Here is a 20,322-nt window from a genome sequence, read left to right as displayed (position 1 = left end):
CAGTTCTGGCCGAGCCTTCTGTTTCAGTTTCCCCGGTTCGAATGTAGGGGGGCGAGGCCGAGACGCCGGGTCGTCACTCGGCTCATTGATAGTCAATGCCTTCGCTTTAGGAGGCGCCTTTGCTTGTGGTTCTTCGGCTCGGGACTTCGAGGCCGTCGGAGCCTTTCCGCTGGGCTTCTCTGCCCGAGGTTTCTTGGACTTAGGCTCCCTCTCTCTCGGCTCTTCTTGTCGCGGCCTCTTTTCCTTAGCAGATTTCCCTCGAGACTCCTCTCGAGGCTGTCGCTGACTAACTCGTTCAGAGGGCGTCGCCGAATGGGACCTCGTCTCGGATCCGGCTGCTGCCACCTGACTACCAGCCGAGGCAGCTGGTGCCGGACTCCCTTCAGATGGAGATGGGGTCACCAATTTCTTGAAGGATGCACGGTCCCATTTGATGAACTTGTTCAGCGAAGCCGCCATCCAAAGATCCTCTGCAAGCAGACAAGAAATGTTTGAAATTAGATATCGACAAACTAAGGAAGAAGCACTTACTTACCGAGTGGCTGAGACAGCTCCGCGGCAACCGGGCTTAAACCCGCTCGAAACAGCAAGCCCTCCTCACCGAGTAGTCGGCCAGCATGAAACTTTAAGCCGTCTATCACCTGAGACGCAGACTGGAAGGCGGCATCCCACTTATAGCCTACTAGCCGAGGAGGAAGCGATAGATCATCCTGCCATTCGGCAACACGAAGAGGACTCGGGGGACGAACGAAGAAGAACTTTGTCTTCCAAAATTTAAGAGAGGACGAACACTCGTCTAGAAACTTGATGCGAGGACGGGCGTTTAGATAGAAGACTCCTTCCTCTCCCTTCTTTGGGTAAAAGAAATAATGGAAAACAATGGGGTTCAGCGGAATGTCGTACACCTGGAACACTATACACGAACAAGCTAACAAACGAAAGGAATTAGGAGCCAACTGATTGACGGGGACACCGAAGTACGCGGCTATCCTAATATAGAAATCGGGGATAGGGAACCGCAGCCCTCCTTCCAGTTGATCAAGGAAGAAGGTCTGGTAACCGGGAGGAGGAAGGTGTGGTCTATGATGGCTCTTAGGAACCTTAATCTTATACAGATGGGGAATCCCGAATCGGACCCTCACCGCCGACCTAGACTCTTTATCGAACACAGAAACCGCGAACTCATACCAGACCCTACTTGACTCAGACATGTTGTTAAACCTAGAACAGAAGCGGAGTAAACCGAAAATGGGAAACAAGGAAGAAGGAGTGAAGCTTACGCCGGAAAGTTCGCCGGAGGATGAAAAGCGGAGAGCAGAAGAGTAAGCAGCAGGAACACGATCGACAGGGATGCGCGAGAGCAGGGATAGCAAAATGGTCCCTCCGCAAACTATCATCAGCTATTTATCGGAAACCCTAGTTCGTCGGAACCGTTTGATCAACAATACAGAAAAGGCGGGATTCAATGAGAGTCATCGGATCAACACGCTTCTCCGAGCAGATCCGCTGATGTCAGATCAGTGATACAAAAGGGCGGATAAAAAGCACACCTCCTTAATTGTCTGTCTCGGAAAAGACAGCGCTCCTTTCCGCGCACGCACGCCGCCAGTACTTTCATTAAATGCGGCCAGCCACATAGCGGCACGTGTCTCTCGATGATTAGTCTCCCTCTGCACAGTATAACGGCTCAATCGTCCCGCTCTTTCTCTCGGCTGACTCAAAGGAGCCTCCAGATTGGGTTCAGACTCGAGCCTGACTTGGTCTAGTCAGTCCGCCTCCCGCTCCCTTCGACTAGACTAGTGGGGAGGCTTATGTTCCGGGGATAAATCATGGGGTTAGCCAGGATCAAACTCGAGTCTGAAGAGGGTCCCATCGTAGGGGTCCCCACTCGCTAAATCAAATGTCCTTGAGTAGCTTGCATCGGCAAAATACCTCCATTCGGATAGCTATACGCCGAAAGCCTCCATTCGGCTAAGTACAGACCGATGGCTTCCATCCGGCAGGAGACAGGCCGAATCCTTCCATCTGGCAGGAGCCTGGCCGAATCCTTCCATTCGGCAGGGGCCTGGCCGAATCCTTCCATTCGGCAGGAGCCTGGCCGAATCCTTCCATTCGGCAAGCCTCCTTTCCATTCGGCAGGAGCCCGGCCGAGTTCTTCCATTCAGCAGTCATCTCGCCGAATCCTTCCGACCGCCCGTGCATTAGTCGACTCTCTTCATACGGCTACTCACTGGCCAAATACCCCTCTACTATTCATTCGCCGCATCGCCGAGTCACCTCACGTGGCTTATACTTACGCTTATCATCAGCCCGGTTTGACTACACTCCTCACAGTGTCCTGGCCCACCTCATCATGATTTCTGACAAACCCACGTCCCTCACCATTAATGTTATCTCTCTGATTGTCTGCAGGGATAGTGACAACATAAAGCTTTACCGGCGATGGGACAATAAGCTCGATTGTTCTTGCCACCTCATTAATCATGATGAGATGTTTCTTAAATGATGACGTGACAGGTATGCACGTCCATCCTTCTATAAACAGACCACTTCGCTCCTCAGGTATCTCTCTAGCCACTCTCATACTCTCAACTCCTCTTTATTTTTCTACTGTTCATCTTCTTCCTCCACCGTCCCTGACTTGATCGTCGGAGTGGTCGCGCCAGGGCACCCCCTGGCCTTCCTACTGACGTTCACTGTGTTCGCAGGCCGTCCTCAGAAGCTGCGGCCGGTCATTATCGGCGCTCCAGCGACGTTGAAGCTGTTCTTGCTCCCCAACACCAGCCACTATTCACAGCCACTTACGAGGAGGTTCGGTGACATGTCCCGAAGCAATTCTTAACCGGAACACCCATCTACTCCGATTGTTGTATTTCTCACTTGTATATGTCACCCTGCAAGACTTCTAGCCTTAACAAAGTAAATAGAAGAATATTGTTGTTATAGACCGACCGATAAGTAATTACTCTTCATACATTCTCGGTGTTTCCCTTCTCAGTATCAATGGCATCGAGAGTGAACTAAGAGTAGAACTGAATCAAGAGTAATATACTCTCAGTGTATTCCATATTATCAAGGGCAGAGCCACCTTATAAGTTACTCGGGCTATAGCCCAGAGGTCCAACAACGTCGGAAAAGAAAAAAAAACTTAGATTTACAAGTAAAAGAAAAAAAAATGAAAGAACGAAGAAGATAGTTTGGGGTGTTACATCGGTGTAGCCCACAATCCAAAATCAACTCGGATAAATCACCTAGACGGTCTCTGCCATTACATATTATTTTAAAGGATTAAAGGTTTGCATTATAAATAGATACTTTTTCACTCTAATTAAAGTGACGATGAGGTAGAAGGAACTTCTTGAGTTATAAAATAACTGATACATAGTGCAATATGGTCAAAACAGAGTATTATGTATAATAAAGAAGATTATGTATATATACAATAATAATAAAAAACCTGTAAAGGAAAGAGGGAATCCAATCAATAGGTTTTTTTACTCCCCTTTTTCTATCAAAAATGGTTTATCTTCGTTATAATTACAAGAGGATAATGACCCTTTATTTTTGCAACCTGATTGCTCTTTTGATTTTGGAATTAATTATCTTTATCAGTATACTGTTTCTTTTACACATTCGTCTCTAACCCATAATAATCAATATTTAGGATTCATAAAAAAAAAAGAATCAATGGTCTCCTCACGGGAGACCCCATCCTTTCCCGTACCAGGGTACCAGGTACTAATCCATTTTTAACGTCTAACTAGATCGGGTAATCATTTAATTCAAATTAAGAACATAAGCTCGTTGCTTTTTGGTTTATCAGAATTGGAATTGGAGCCATGAAGCTCTATCCATTTATTCACTAGACCAAACTATAAATTTTAATTTGTTTTGTCCACTTCCCTACCAAAAAAAATTGTAAGAATTGAGTAAGGATAAATTCTTAATTTCACTTTCATTTTAATTTGAAATTTTTTCAATGAAAATAAAATAATAAATCTATTATTTTATTATATTACGTATTACGACATGCTGCTTTTTCCATTCATTACCTTTGAGGATCAGTCGTGGTCTTATAGACTCTACCAAAAGTCTGGACGAATTTATTGCTTCATCAAAATGTGTAAAAGATCATAGTCGCACTTAAAAGCCGAGTACTCTACCGTTGAGTTAGCAACCCAACCCTTCAAAACAAAAGTTGGATATGTAGATACGATCGAAAAAAAACCAATTGAATTAGACTGCGCGACCCCATCAAAACATTGAACTAAGAACAAATCTTTCTTGTTGATTTATTGATCAATTAGAAAAAAAATGTATAGATCGTAGTAAAAAACACCAAATTCCTAATAGAAATGCCAAAATTCCGACGGACCAACCATTTATTTATACATTTTTTTATTTAACCCAAGTTAAGGAAAAAAAAACATCTTCTATGACAGTAAACTCGGCAATACAAACCCGTCATTTGACTGAAGTGAATTGAAAACCAAATCCAATAATACAGATAGGGTCAGGATAAAGAGATTTCTTTATCTACGATCAATTATATTTGTTCAATATAACATTGTCAATATAAATATGACTAGAATGGTGATAAAACGAATAAAAAACTGAAGTAAATCAAATAAAGATTTTTGTCGGATTGGCACAAACAAAAAAAATATAAATAAATCAGAAATTTTTATAAAATAAGGAAGAGATAAAGACAGACAGGTTTATTCAATCAATAAAGGATAAACAAGATTAATTCCTTGTTTGTTGCTGGATTCCTATAACAGGAAAAGGACAAATTATAGATAATAAATTGTAGGTAAATAATTACACTATATATATATTTATTCCTCCCCCCCTTTTTTCTTTATTTTGGTCTTTTTTCTTTTAATTAACTTTTCATTTTAACTAATTAACTTTAACTCGAAATTTTTTCTTTAAATAAATCTGCTTTCCTAAAAATGTCAGAAACAGTTCCTGTTGGTTGAGCACCTTTTTCAAGGAAATATAGAATAGCAGGAACGTTTGAATAAGTTTGATTATTTATCGGATCATAAAAACCCACTTTTCGAAGATCTCTCCCTTCTCGTCGGGATCGAACATCAATTGCAACGATTCGATAGATGGCTCATTGGGATAGATGCACATAAACAATCTCCCCCAGAAACGTATAAGAGGTTTTATCCTCATACGGCTCGAACTCGAGAAAAAAATTTTTCATTCGTACTCATAACTCAAGTTGGGTAATTCTGACATAGTCCCAGGGGAATCCTTAAACATTTATTGAGCCGTCTCTAACCTCTTTTGTTTGTCTCATCCCGAGTCAATTATTCTGATCCCTTTCTTGAGACAATTGAAAATAGTGTTTCCTTGTTCCGGAATCCTTTATCTTTCCTTTGTAAAATCATTGGATTTAGACATTACTTCGGTGATCCTTACTCCTTTTCAAAAGGGCAGCAACATACCTTTTGTTTTTTGTTATTTTTTTCTATATAAATGGAATACCCATAGAAATAGAATACGAAGAATTGATTTCCTAGGATACACCTTTTTATCGAAAAAAAACTTTTTTTTTTAACTTGTTTCAAGTTTAAACCTTTCGATTTTTTTTATTTTATATTGATATTGAAGATATATTTACAAAGTTGATCTAACTTATTGATTGATTAGCACTAACCCTAGATTCTTCCCCTTGATAAATAAATCAATCTTTTCTACTCGAGCTCCATCACGTACTATCAATCTAAGACAAATTAGATTCCTAATGGAACAGAACAAATTATGTCGAGACAAGAGCATCTTCATTTTTATGGAAAATGGTGGATGTAAAAATCCACAGCCGATCATGTCCTTCAAGTCGCACGTTGCTTTCTACCACATCGTTTCAAACGAAGTTTTACCATAACATTCCTCTAATAAAAAAAAATAAAATTCAATTGAATTTCAAACCACGATGAAATATATTTAACCTTAAATATATTTCATTTAATATGTGTAATTATGAATAGTCATTGGCTCAACAAGCAGTATATAATAGTCCATACTTTCTACCTATGGATAGTTTCTACCTATGGATAGAAAAGTATTCTATATACTTTTTGTAAATCTGGGATAAGGATAAAGTTCAGTAAGGATCAAATTTATTTACCTCGATATTCTATCATATGAATAAAACATATTTATAAAAAAAAAATACATTCTAAGAATTCAGAACAACTTTTTGTTCTCTTAAAGATTTTTTGTTTTATGTGGGATTTTTATGTGGGATACAGTGTGATCCTATCTATCAGAAACAGAAGATAGGATCTGGGACGGAAGGATTCGAACCTCCGAGTAACGGGACCAAAACCCGCTGCCTTACCGCTTGGCCACCCGTAGTCGGACAGCAGGATGAGGCTACCAACATTTAATCAAAGTTAGGAAACTTCAATAGCCGCTGTACTCCTATCTCGAGAAGCGATGGTGAGAAAAAAAAGGAAGAGAGGACTACCTTCAGGAGATAGAGCGGCTGGTGGAGGAGGCTGCCCATTTGCGATGCCTGGCGTCGCACGAGGAAGAAGAAAGGCGTCGGGCGGGCGATGATGAGAGAGAGAGAGGCGTCGGGCGGGGAGGATACCAGATGACGACCGATGCGAGGGCTGCGGTGCTGCTACTGACGACCGACGCTTTTGCTGGAGAAACTGCCACCGCTCTCGAGTACCTTGCCGCGGAGGTTCTGGAGCTGGTCGGAAACGCAGCAAGGGACAATCAAGAAGATCAGGATCGTTCGCCTGCGGACGCTCACACGAGGGAGGAAGGTGATGTTCTCGTGCGACCGGGGCGACGAACAGAGAACAGCCGCCGCCTCAACTGCGTCGCGAAGCTGCTGATCTGTGTCGCGACGAGGAAGATGCGCGATGCGAAGAGGAAGGCGCTGCTGCGTCGCTACGAGGAGAACGACCGCCGCCACAACTGCGTTGCGACGAGGAAGACGCGCGACGCGAAGAGGAAGGCGCTGCTGCATTGAGACGAGGAGAAACAGCTACAGCATCGAGGAGAACGACCGCCGTCTCAACTGCGTCGCGACGAGGACAAACAGCGCGATTCGGCGCGACTTGGGAGAAAAAGAAAAAAAAACCTAAACCGGCTCTAATTTGGCTCTGATACCATGTAAAAGAATATGGAAATTATGTTTTATTACAATAAATAAACCCCTATTTATACACGAATATAGAGAGCTATTTAGGAGAATTATTCTAGAAAAAAAAGATATTTATCCCTAACAGAATATTTATCCCTAAATATTCTAACAATAACAAATGTGGGAGTACAATTCGGAGAAGATACCTGAGAAGTATCAGCATGAGAACCAGAAACAGAGGATCCAGTATTCCCTGATGTTAAAGTTGTTGCACTAAGTCTACCTGGTACCTCAGCTTCTCTTGTAGATTGGCTAGCTGATGCTGCTTCAGGACCAGTAAAGTTTTTTCTTGGACGCCGTGAACCAGCAGTGGTTGAAACTTTCCAAACTTCCTTTTTTTTCCATATTGTAAAAAGAGAACAGTCAGAAATTATTTATGCTACTATCTTCCACATCAAATAATGAATATTCTATTAACACAAAGCTAACCTGCCGTCTTTGTGAATCTTGTTCTTCTTCTGGGAAAAAGTAATCCCACATCATTCTGTACATTGTTTCTGTTAAATAAATCTTCAATGGATATATTTCCACCTAAAATTTGGAAATGTAAGGAAAAACATATTCGATACTTTTGGTAAAGAAGAAAGTCAGCTTCTCATGTAAAGCAAGTAGAAACTAATCATAAAAGTGACATGAACTATAGAAGAAAGAGAATATTCTCAAATGTATTTCACTACATTACGCGCCATTTTCACATAATTTCAGAAGTTATGGTCAAAATGGACAGGAGAGATCAATGAATAATCAACAAAACTCATGACCAAAGGTACAAGGTGCTAGTCTAATACTAGGATATACACGTCCAAGGTTTACACCATAAGAAGGTTCACAGGTATTACTTGATTATCAAGACCATTTTGGTTAGTCAAAATTAATCATCTAAACAATAAATCAACGTTCTGAAATGTTGAGATCCTTCAAATGGAAAATTAGTTGATCATTTAGTTACTTTATATGATTAGAATTAGATCCTTTACTGTATTGTCAATTATTTAGAACCCAGTCAAATCCGTTTGCAATTCTTCTTTGTTTTTCTCCCAAATACTAATCAGATCGACCTGTCATTGTACACCCAGTTTGGATTACATTGCCATTTGTTTCAGAATTGATGGATTTCCCTACCTGCTTTTTTGTTTAATTGCTATTTTGAGCCACAAAGGGCAGCCCGGTGTACGAAGCTCCTGCCAATGCGAGTCCCAAGGAAGGGTCTATTGTATGCAGTCTTATCTTACTTTGCAAGAGATTGTTTCCGAGACTCGAACCCTGACCTCTAGGTCACATGATAATAATTTTACCATTGCGCTAAAGTTCCCCTTCAATTGCTGTTTTTAACCATGATTTGTAAAAAAAAAGAGTAAACAAACCAAAAAGAATATCAGCTTTTAAGCCTCAGTGAGCAGAAAGTCCCATTTCTGTCCTTTTTGAGTCCTTTCTTTTCTAACTTCTAATGTTTTCATATTTCCATATCCTGCGTTTACTTGTAAGATATAGTCTCCTGATACAGTGACACATATTGGAATCAACGTTTTAAAACCTGCACCGGCTGGTTCAACTGGTAACTGACACCAAATGTGGTCCATTTTTTCAAAAATGGGTCAACGTTAAAGCCCGTGAAAATCAAAAAGCTCTATTATAAAACAGGAAACCAGTAAATCTGGATATAACTAGGTAATGGTTCAGTGGTGGAGTGTTGGAAAGTTGACAACTATTTTAGGATAGTTGATCAAGAAAATCCGTTGAAACAGGGGATCTCTTATCATGGAAATCCCTTGATAAGGGAATCAAATTTAGGAATAAAATATTTTAATTTATTCTTTTTTATTTTTCTGATTTCTATACATAATTAATGTACAATATATATATATATACTCATTATTGTGCATGATAAAAAAAGGTAAGAGAGAATTTCATTCCACGTTTCTTAATATGGTATTAGAGCTCTAGGATTTTGTGCCTCTGAGATTTTCTTTTTTTGGTATTCATTGCTAAGTTTCTATCTGCTCTTTCTAAACTTTCATTGTTGATTTATTATTGGCCTTCATTGCGATATATTGTTTTTTCTTCTTATTCCTCTTGTTGTGTCGACCTTCATAGTTGGTATTTTTTTTATATTCTTCAATGTCTAAGATTGCAGAAACAAACAATTGCTCAGTGGCTCCTGTTCATTAACATTTTCTAGTCTTTCTCTCATGAATTAGGAACTACACTCTTGGGTCTTTTTCTCAGCCTTATCTTCAAGGGTAAAACCTTGCTCTATTAAGGAAAAGGCAAAAGATTTACTCTTTTTTGACATACTCATCTTAGAGCCTTACTCATCTCAGTCCACATCATCTTCACATGAGCTGTCCCTACGGCCTGAATTGTCTCCACAAGAATCTGATCCTGCACAAGTCCAAAACTCAACTTCTACTCTTGAAAATGACGTATACACAAATATAATTTCCTCTCCCATTTTGTCTGATTATGATTTACCTATTCCCTTAAGAAAAGAGATAAGAGTGCACTAAATATCCAAGATATCCATTAGCCAAATTAGTATCCTTTCATAGATTTTCTTCATCTCACAGAAGTTTTTTAGCAAATTTAAACATCATCCCAATTCCTGATACCTTATTTGAGGCTTCATCTAATGAGAAGTGGAGAGAAGCTATGAGAATAGAGATGGAGACACAAGAAAAATAAAACGTGGAAAATTATAGAGTTGCCACAAAATAAAAGAGCAGGGGGATGCAAATGGATGTTTTCCGTGAAGTACAAATCAGATGAGTTTGTAGAGAGATACAAGACGAGAAAGGTTGCTAAGGGCTACAGACAAACATACGGATTTGCGCCGGTGGCTAAGATGAATACAATGAGGCTTCTATTATCCTTGGCCACAAATTTTAATTGGGATTTACAATAGTTTGATGTAAAGAATGTCACCCTGTATGCTAACTTAGAGGAAGAGATATATATATGGAGATTCTGCCGGGCTTTGGAGGAGAGTTTAAAGGGAGCAAGGTTTGCAAACTGAAAGAGACATTATATGGACTCAAGAAATCTCCAAGAGCTTGGTTCAGCAAGTTTACAAAGGTGATGCTCAATATCGGATATAAATAGAGTCAAGGTTTACATTATTCATCAAACACAACTTCAGGGAGAGTTACTACTCTTCTAGTGCATGTTGATGATATATTATAACCGAGAATAATGAGGAAGAAAAGGAGGCCTTGAAAAACTATTTGGCCAAGGAATTTGAGATCAAAGACTTGGGGAGTTTAAAATACTTCCTTGGGATAGAAGTAGCTTAGTCTCGGCAAGGTATCTTCATTTCCCAACAAAAGTACATGGTTGGTCTCTTAAAGTAAACTGGTAAATTAGCGTGTAAACCTACTTCAACTTTGATTGATCCCAATCAAAAACTTGGAGAGGCAAATGATGATAGGGTAGTAGACAAGGGTTACAAAATTAGTTAGGAAGTTAATATATTTAACACACTTGGTCGGACATTGCCTATGCTATAAGTGTGGTAAGTCAGTTCAAGCATAACCCTAAAGAAATTCATCTACAAAGCTGCAAATTGGATACTCCACTATCTGAAAACTAATCCTGGAAAAAGAATTTTATTCAAGAAAGGTGAAGAATTGATTTTTGAAGCTTACATTGATGCAGACTATACACAATCTCTGATTGATAGATGTTCCACAATAGGTTATTACATGTTTCTAAGTGGTAACCTGATCACATGGAGGAGTAAGAAACAAAATGTGGTAGCTCGGTCAACTGCAAAAGCAGAGTTCAAGGCTATGACTTAAAGTGTGTGTGAACTACTATGGCTCGAAACTGTATTGTTTCGGTCCCTTGGGACCGAAACTTCAACACGGCTCGAAATTTTAAATCTTGGTGTATATATATATATATATATATATATATATATATATATATACTCTTTATTATGCATAATGAAAAAAAGATAATTTCATTTGACATTTCTTGACCTGGGGTTTCATTTTTTTTATATATAGGTCTCTGATACTAATTGTATTGTATTCAAAGTTATTTTTTTTCCAATTAACTGCTATCATACTAGTTTACAATATAGCTAATTTAGTATTTTCAATTATATTACCAATACATTTAGTTGGAGAGAAGAAAAGCTTCAATCAATTTGTTTTCCCTTTCTTTTTAACTATGGCAAGGACTTCATCCTTACAATTGAAAATCTCTCAACTTTTTATAATTTGTAAAGCTAGTAAATTAAAGGCAAACTAAAGTCAATTGTGATTCCATTGACTGTTGGGTTTACTTGGGTTTATATCATAAGCAAAGAAGCTAGAAAGTAGCTAAGTGCCTAAGGTAATTGACCCTATGGAAACGAAGGTAAGGATGATAGGCATTACTAGTGTAGATGCTGATCGACATACTTAGTCAACATGTCTATGTGTAGTTATCTAATCAAACCAAGATGTGCAGCTTCGATGTCAAATAAATATGGTATAACGATGGATACACTTAACACATTATGACAAGAGTAACCTGGAAAAGTTCAAGTGGTGCATTTCCATCCTTTGGAGCTCCCTGCTTGGCATCCACACGAAGCATTACGTTTCTGCATTGAAATTTTGGTTATTATCATTGGTAGCAAACATCAAAAATAAAAAAAGATAAAACAAAATTTTTATTTGCTTTTGATGATTAAATGACAATTATTTCATAAAAGAAAGTACACTTAAAAAGTGGCAAGCATCTGGTAATATAGTAACTATAACAAAAACCACATACTAATGCAAAATGCAAATCTGAAAGACATGCTAGCAAAAATAGAATTTCTGGGTAAATTAGTACTCTTTATTTTCACATCTAAGTCTAACAGAACAATAAGTTTGGGTTACAGTCTCAATTCCAGTCTATATCTACTAGTATATGTGGTCAAACATGGATCGATAATGAAGATGGATCTGCTAGTGCTAGTGTAGGTGGTATGAACCGTCCAATGAAGTATCAATAGGAGGACCACCTGATTTTTAGGCGATGACTTCTAAGTTGTATGCATGCTCCAACAAAATATCAATAGGTTGACCACCCGATTTTAGGTGACCACTTTGGAACTTAATGTCAAACAGTAGAGGCTTAATATAGTTTTGTAAATATGTATTGCTAGTATAGGTGGTCTGAACCGTCCAACCAAGTATCAATAGGTGGACCACCTGATTTTTAGGCGATGGCTTCTAAGTTGTATGCATGTTCCAACAAAATATCAATAGGTTGACGACCCAATTTTAGGTGACCACTTTGGAACTTAATGACAAACAGTACAGGCTTAATATAGTTTTGTAAATATGTATTGTATCAACTGGCAAAGGACTAGTTTGTACTTATTTAAAGCATTCAAGATACTTTTAACTCTAATTGAAATATCATGAGCTAAGTACAATCTATGTAATACATAATGAAATGATATAAGATACTTTCAACCAGCATAACATAAGTGAAGCAACTAAATACTCACTTTCCCCATTCAGGAGGAGCATTCCAAGCTGACAATAGCATGTTTGACTTTGCATTGGGTAGGCAATTTCTAACAACAAAGGATTTAGTAGTAAATTGAGCAACACCAATGTCCTTGTAATCCCGATCAAAATCATACATCTGATGTAACATAAAAGGAAATGAGATGTTATAATATGTGGGATATTACTATAAGGCAACAAAAGATCACCATGTTTAACTATATAACAAGTGATGCCAAATTCTATTGTTCAAAATAAGGCAATAGAAAAACAAAAACAAAACTGGACATGATTGGAAACTACACAGAACCAAACAACATTGACAATCTTAATACAAAGCTGCAAACAAACTTTTAAGGAAAATTGCTTGAACAATGGTTTTTCATATTTCTGGGACATCACAATGAGAAATTGATTTGAAACACATAGCAACAAGCGCTTTAGATTGAAGACTGCAATTCTCTCAAGTCCTCATCAATAGATTGATTATGTGCAGTCATCTCATAAAGAAATTAAAGTTCTTCGAGTTAGACAAGGAGCAGCATTAAACATCAAAGAGAAAAATAATAGGGAGTTGGAATAACTTGTTATAGAAAATCACATGTTGACATGCACACTCCAGCCGCTTAAGTTCAAAAAAAAAAAAAAAAAAAACTCCCATCAAGCATCAAGGCTAACATGATTTACCTACCTGATTCAAGCACCTAAGTAATTAATATCTCAGAAAAAGAGTTTGCAACATTTTCATAACCAGAGCATGCCATACCCCATTTTATTATTTGAAAATACAAGTCACCAATAAAATGCAACTCTGAATAATATTGGAAATCTCTAAAGCTATGGAAGTCTGCAAATACTTGACAACCATGTTTCTTTTTTACAATTGTCTCCATCACTACAGTCAGAAGGACAACTGCTCCTAAGTAATGCAGTATCAAATAAGAAAAATACTTATAATACTTATCTTCCTAAAGAGAAGACAATGAACACAAACGCTGAGATTCTTTCTTCTTTGGATTGCATCAATGTTATCAAAGAGAACACTGTAATTGATTGTAGCTAAAGAGAACTAGCAGCCTCTGATGATTTAAAATTTAAACTACTAATAATTCAGTAATTGTATTAAGAGGCAAAAAATATTACAAATGTAAGGGCAAACAGAATGCTTTTAACCAACAAAATCAACAGTAGAGAAAGTTGCATCATATAAAGAATTCTCCAGCTTAGCAATTCAAGAGAAACAAATATCTGTGCCGACTAAAGTGTTTGATATAATCAAGAACAATAAAAATAACAAACAAATTACTTTTGAAAATTAAACAAGATATATTTTACTCACCATTTCATCTCCAGGATTACCAATATTCTCAAATGCATCCTTAAATTCTTTAAAAGGTTTTAATGTATACAAGGAAACAGGAGAAAAAATTTAGCAATCATGGAATTGTAAAGCATAATCAGCCTCTTGCATCATTGTTATCAAAGAGAACACTGTAACTGGTTGTAACTAAAAAGAACTAGCAGCCGTCAATCATTTAAAATTTAAACCACTAATAATGAAGTTATTGGATTAAGAGGAGAAAAATACTAAAAAGGTAAGGACAAACAGAATGCCTTTTACCAACACAACCAATTGTAGAGGATAGTCACATCATATAAAGCATTCTTTAGCTTAGCAATTCACGAGAAAAAAAATGTGTTGACTAAAGTGCTTGATATAGCCAGGAACAATGAAAATAACAAACAAATTACCTTTGAAAAACAAACAAAATGTTTTACTCAGCATTTCATTTCCTAGGACTACCAATATTCTCAAATGCATCCTAAAATTCTTCAACAGGTTTTAATGTATACAGAGAGAAATAGAAGAAATTTAAGCAACCATGAAATTATAAAAAATAATCAAGCTCTTTAATAGTTTCAGGAAAAAATCTGTAAATACACACCATCTCATTTATCTCTGCTTCAGCAAAAGATTTTCCATCTGCAAGCATAGTCCAAACGACTTTATTGATTCTCATAGAAATCCGCATAGCACAAGATGGACTTTTGTTCTTTTCTTTCTCCATTAGACGTAACTGTGCAGCTTTTTGCAAAGCCCTCCGCAATGCAGAAGATGCCTCTTTCCTGGACTTCTGTATACTTACTAGATCTTTGTTTAGACCTTGCACCTAATTAAATAACATATCTAAGTGACATGAAAAGGAAAATTCAGTTTCTAGACGCTATAAACATGTTGAATCATGTTTTACTCCCGTTATTTTTTTTTTCAATCAGCAGGTTGATCAGTCCACCTAAAGATTGTATATACATACAGGGCTGACAAAATCATTTAGAACAGAAAACACTGATGAAATTCTTTAAGTGATGTTGTTAAGTAAATTTTGCAGAACTTAACGGTATTGGATAGCATAAGGAACTACATCATTCTAATGATTGTAAAACATGTTGATTAAGATTTACCTTGAACTGAAGCCTAAAATAGTAAGATATAATAGAAATTACATTAAAGTTCTAGTTCAAGTGTTTTGAGCAGAAAATTTACCAGAATAGACTTCCCACCGGTAATCATCCACAAGTCACCACTCTTTTCTTGTGAACACAAATCAGAGTGAGAATCATCCGATAAGGTCCTAATGTCATCTAGGAGCAGCTTCCTCTCTCTTTCTGTTTTCTCAAGGTTAATTTTTGCCAATTCAACCTCTTCAACACCATCAGGAACTACCTCATCAGCTTCTTCCTCAACATCTTCATCATCTTCAGATGGATAGGAAAGGCTACTTCTACGAGGCCTGGTAACAACTCATGTAATTCCACTACTTTGAAGTTGAACAATGATAATCATGTGCGACAACAAATTTTAAAGTGAAGCAATGGGGTAAAACAAGGCAGAAAGACAACTAAGAACAATTTCCAGACCTTTGCAAAACACATTCATTTGACTGTTAATCTCAGAAGTAAAATAAAAATAACAGCATCTTAAAACAAATAATGATTCTCATTCTAAATGAATCAGACGCAACCACAATTATTAAAATAATTAAAAAAAACATGCATATGAAAAAAAAAGTAGATAAATGGCTTCTTGAAGAAAGACATAAAGAGATGATGGGCGAGCATAATCTATGGTTCAGTCATGAATGATGTAACTGTAACAACAAAAAGATTGCACCTAAAGAAATCTAAGAAAACAAAGACCTTAAAAATCAAGACCATCAGCTTGTGATTGTAAGTGTTTAAAGGTAGTAGTCATACCAAGGTCTGAATCAATGCTCTTGCCACTGAGCCATATAAGGGTGGGCAAAAAACCTGACATACTCAACCCAACAGCATCTAAATTGGCCATACAGTTTGGGGGTTTTCAGTATTAGAGTATTAAATATGGCAGGTTTTGGTTAGGGTAGAGTTTCAGGTTTTGATATAAAATCTGGAAAACCCTGAAATTGCTTTTGATAGTTAATAACAAATAATAACCAAATATGTGCAATAAAGCGGAAATCAGAAGTTAGGAATCAATTATCCAAGGGTTAATTGCATATTTGATACTTGAAAGGACCAATAACTCAAAACAATAACAACCAAGTCTTCATCCTACTAACTGAGGTTGGCTTATGGATCTTTCTACACCATTGGACTAATCCCCTATTATATCATCTTCTATATTTAAATAAATTTTATCATTGCTAATCAAGTCTTCTTTGATATCCCTCTTCCTTGATTAATGTGTGCATTTGCCATGCCCTTACATCGCCTGATTGAGACATTTATTAGTCGCATAAGTGTATGCCGAGACCATCTTAAATGTGTCACTCAAAGTTTTCTTTCAATAGGTGCAACTCCCACTTTCTCTCTAATATTCTCATTTCTTATACTATACATCCTCGTATGTCTACACATCTATCTTAATATTTTCATCTGTGTAACTCTCATCTTATGTTTATGTGATCGCTTCATAGCATAACATTCAACTCCATATAACATTGCAGGTCTAATCGTCATTTTATAAAACTTCCCTTTAAACTTTTAGAGATATCTTATGATCACGAAAAACAACTGACCTCCTCCTCCATTTCAACTAGTCTGCTTGTATCCTATATATAACATCTCTATCAACCCCTCTATCCTTTTGTAAAAATCAATCCTAAATATTTATAACTTTCAGTAATAGGTAACTCGTCATGTTCTATCTTAACAATTATCTTGCTACATCTACTATTATTAAACTTAAATTTCATATGTATTGTCTTTACTCTACTCACAGTTTAAAATATCGAGTCGTGCCAAAGTTTCGATCTTGGACCGGAACGATACAGTTTCGGTACCGTATCATGTCATGCCAGTATAGTTTTGATATTTTTAAAATATTTTAAAATTTTAATTAAAAATAATAATTTTAACCTAAATATTTAAAAATAAAAAATAAAAATAATAGGATAAGTTTAGAAGGTTTTAATTAAGCCTATTTAAATTATCCCAACTATAACTAAGAGTTGATTAAAATTATTAACCTATTAAAACCTAAGTTTTAAAAAAAAATCGTGACCACGACCGGGGCATGCGTGGGTCGTGTGACTGGGGTATGCACGGCCCACGCGACGCCTTCGGAAGCATCGTTGGACCCGGGCGACACCTTCGGACAGTATCCCGACCGGAACACTGGTGTCAGTGCTGGTTTGCTAGCGGAATGAAAAATTTCCCAGGTATCAAGCGAAATGGCTCAAGATTTCAATTCTTGACTCTATTAAGCCTGAAATGTTTAAATTGTAATGTTTTTCGTCACGATTCGAGCCTTCACGCATCTCATCGACTAAAATAATATTATTTGTAAACAACATACACCATCATAATGAGTCTTGGAGTTGGATGTATCCAAGGAATTCATCACTTGATTTAGTTTGGATGGTTAAAATATTTAACTCCACTCGTAGCGAATCCTCCATCATGATCGGTCCCAAGCCCGGATAACGGAGGAGGGTTATGTTAAGTTGTCCGCCAGCATTGAAACATAGACAAATATTATGTATGGATTCGTCGCTTTTAAGTTTGTAATTTTGTTTATTTACTAGTTTGATTTAGTCCTTTTAGGTGTGGGAATCTTTCTTAGCATATTTTGGTGTCTTTGACATGAACTTTTGCATACGACTTCATGAATTCACATTGTGTGCCATCATTTATTTCACTTTTTAAAATTGTTTACCTCTCATGTTACTACTATCAAAGTGAGTTCAAACTTCTATGTGTGACACCAACTTTTGCATACCACTTCATGAGTTCACATTCTGTGTCATCATTTATTTCACTTTTTAAAATTGTTTACCTCATGTTACTACTATCAAAGTGAGTTCAAACTTCCATGTGAGTTTTGATTCATTCATATTGCATTAGGAAATAGGAGAGAGAATCAAATTACTAAATATAACAGTAACAGATTCAATCTCGATGTAGACACTTCAGAGAAGAAAAATTAGATAAGAATATAGAGGAAAACAGAAGCATAAGAGGAATGGCTACAGAAAGGAAGAGTTTATTGTGTTAGTGAAAAGAATGCCCCTCTTGAATGTTTTCACTACGTTAGCAAACCACAAATTATTCTAAAACCTAGTAAAAAAGCATCTTATAATGGTTCACAAGAAATCAATTTGTCTGCCATTTTCTAACATGTATTATGACCAAATAATTATGTTAATAAAAAATAGAAACATAAATAAATATATAATTTGTTTCTGCTGGAACAATTTCTTTTGGATGTCAGTTTTGATTTTCGTTTTTCTAAAAGATGCTTACTTATGCAACACAATCAAATGTCTTATGGAAAGATTTAAGGCATTCAAGAGAAACCTTGTATGGTTTTAGCAAATAGGTGCTTGCCCAAGCACCTTTCAGTAATGCTCAGTTGAATAAAGCCAATAGGCTTCATTGATGGATAAAATGAGCAGGCAAAATAACCAAAAGCGAAACAATTATCTGATGAATCAAAGCATTGCACTGACCAAACAAAGTTAAGAACCTCACTTTGGAAGCCTGGCAAACAGGAGATTGCTGAGAACATCCAGCATCACCTGAAACTGACGTGATGTCATAGTTGCAGTGATATTAGGAGAATTAAAGGACAGTTCTTTTAGAGGCTTCACCTGGATTCCCAACAAGAATGGACATTTATCATAGATTCACCAAAAAGAATTGAAGATAAACTATTTTGATTCTCAAATATAATTATTTTGAAGGAAGTGTTGGATGTAGTCAAATCTTACTTTCAAATCTGCAGTTCCACCCTTATGCCTAGTGTACCTAAAGTACATTTCACATGGCATAAATACCCTCTCCAGCAAAGCACCCGTCCTTTTTACTTTCAGTGAGCTTCGCAGAATCTTCGGTAGCCATTGAAGTCCAGCACCAGGATCAACATCAGTAGGTGCAACATGCGCTTGAACATGTTCCAGCATGACCGAAAGTTCTGCTCGCTTCCAAGTCATTTCAGGCTGGAATTCTGGAATTTTAATATTGCTAGTTCCAAGAGCTTGCTCTATCATCTCATACCCAACATGGAGAACTGAATGAAATGAACGAGCTAAAACACGGCCACTGGCAGCGGCAAGAAGAAATCTACCCTGAAGATAAAGAAACAAGGAGCTATTGCTATAGGATCACATCCTTATCATCTTGGTTAATAAACATCTAATTGGTGTAGATATGAGATAATTTTTAATTATAGATTACATATGCTGAGCCTATTCTATAGTTGGTGAACTGAACTGGCATGACAAAATCTGTTATATTTTACTCTAGCATCTAAAACTATAACTATAAAAAAATATCACCAATATTAACACCTCAATGGTTTTTAATTTTTTTAATTCCATTGTCGTAATAATCTCTGCTAAGTCATTATTATTCCTATATTCACTGACTATTATGCAGATTAGTAGTAGAATAAAAAACTCAAAAAGATCAAATGCTTTTTTACTCTAAGACAAACAGTAGGATTTTGGGAATATTTATAGATAAAGTGATAAAAGATCCTTATATTTTAAGTAGGCTTTCAACCTTAAATATGTTAAGTTTCACCTATGAGCTATATCACAAGGAATATGCCATATCCATATATTGCACTAAGTATTAACCGATATCGACAAACTATTTAAGTATTTAAAATTATTTTTGCAAACAGATAGAGGGATTGAGAGATGTCTTAAATAGAATACTAGCAGGATGATTGAAATGGACAAGATCGTCAGATGTTCTTTGTGATTGTAAAATACTTCTAAGACTTAAAGAAAAATTTTATAAAACGACGATTAAACCTACTATATTATATGGAGTTGAATGTTGGGCTATGACTCAAGCACATGAGCAAAAGATGAGAGTTGCAAAGATGAGAATGTTGGTGGATGTGAGGACACACAAGGATTGACAAAATAAAAAATGAAAATATTAAAGAGAAAATCAGAGTTCCACCTATTAACGGAAAACTTCGGGAAACACGTTTAAGATAGTATACACATATATTTAGACGATCAATGAATGCTCTAGTTAAGTGATACGAAACTATAACAAATATGCACATTAAACGAAGAAGCAGAAAACAAAAAAAACTTGATTAGTAATAATAAAATAAGATAAAATTTATTTAAATATAAATGATGATATAGTAGGTGATAA

General features: G+C 36.7%; 1 protein-coding gene across 1 annotated transcript in view; it reads right to left on the bottom strand.

Annotated features, from left to right (window-relative positions):
• Nucleotides 1-7,211: 7,211 nt before the first annotated feature.
• The window catches only part of LOC141835079 (protein SABRE), a 64,551-nt gene continuing 51,440 nt past the window's right edge, over nt 7,212-20,322 (bottom strand). Inside the window, exons 12-20 of the mRNA XM_074722505.1 lie at nt 18,915-19,271; nt 18,676-18,794; nt 15,209-15,455; nt 14,610-14,834; nt 12,663-12,802; nt 11,690-11,762; nt 7,604-7,705; nt 7,321-7,506; nt 7,212-7,229 (exon numbers count right to left, since the gene is read on the bottom strand). Coding sequence (XP_074578606.1) covers nt 7,212-7,229; nt 7,321-7,506; nt 7,604-7,705; nt 11,690-11,762; nt 12,663-12,802; nt 14,610-14,834; nt 15,209-15,455; nt 18,676-18,794; nt 18,915-19,271 — 1,467 coding nt within the window. The remainder of the gene's footprint in view (nt 7,230-7,320; nt 7,507-7,603; nt 7,706-11,689; nt 11,763-12,662; nt 12,803-14,609; nt 14,835-15,208; nt 15,456-18,675; nt 18,795-18,914; nt 19,272-20,322) is intronic.

This window comes from Curcuma longa, chromosome 9, assembly GCF_044706935.1.
Source record: "Curcuma longa cultivar G26 ecotype Majalengka, Jawa Barat chromosome 9, ITB_CL_G26_1.1, whole genome shotgun sequence".
In the NCBI taxonomy this organism is placed as follows: domain Eukaryota; kingdom Viridiplantae; phylum Streptophyta; class Magnoliopsida; order Zingiberales; family Zingiberaceae; genus Curcuma; species Curcuma longa.
This window is presented reverse-complemented; position numbering and strand designations above follow the sequence as displayed.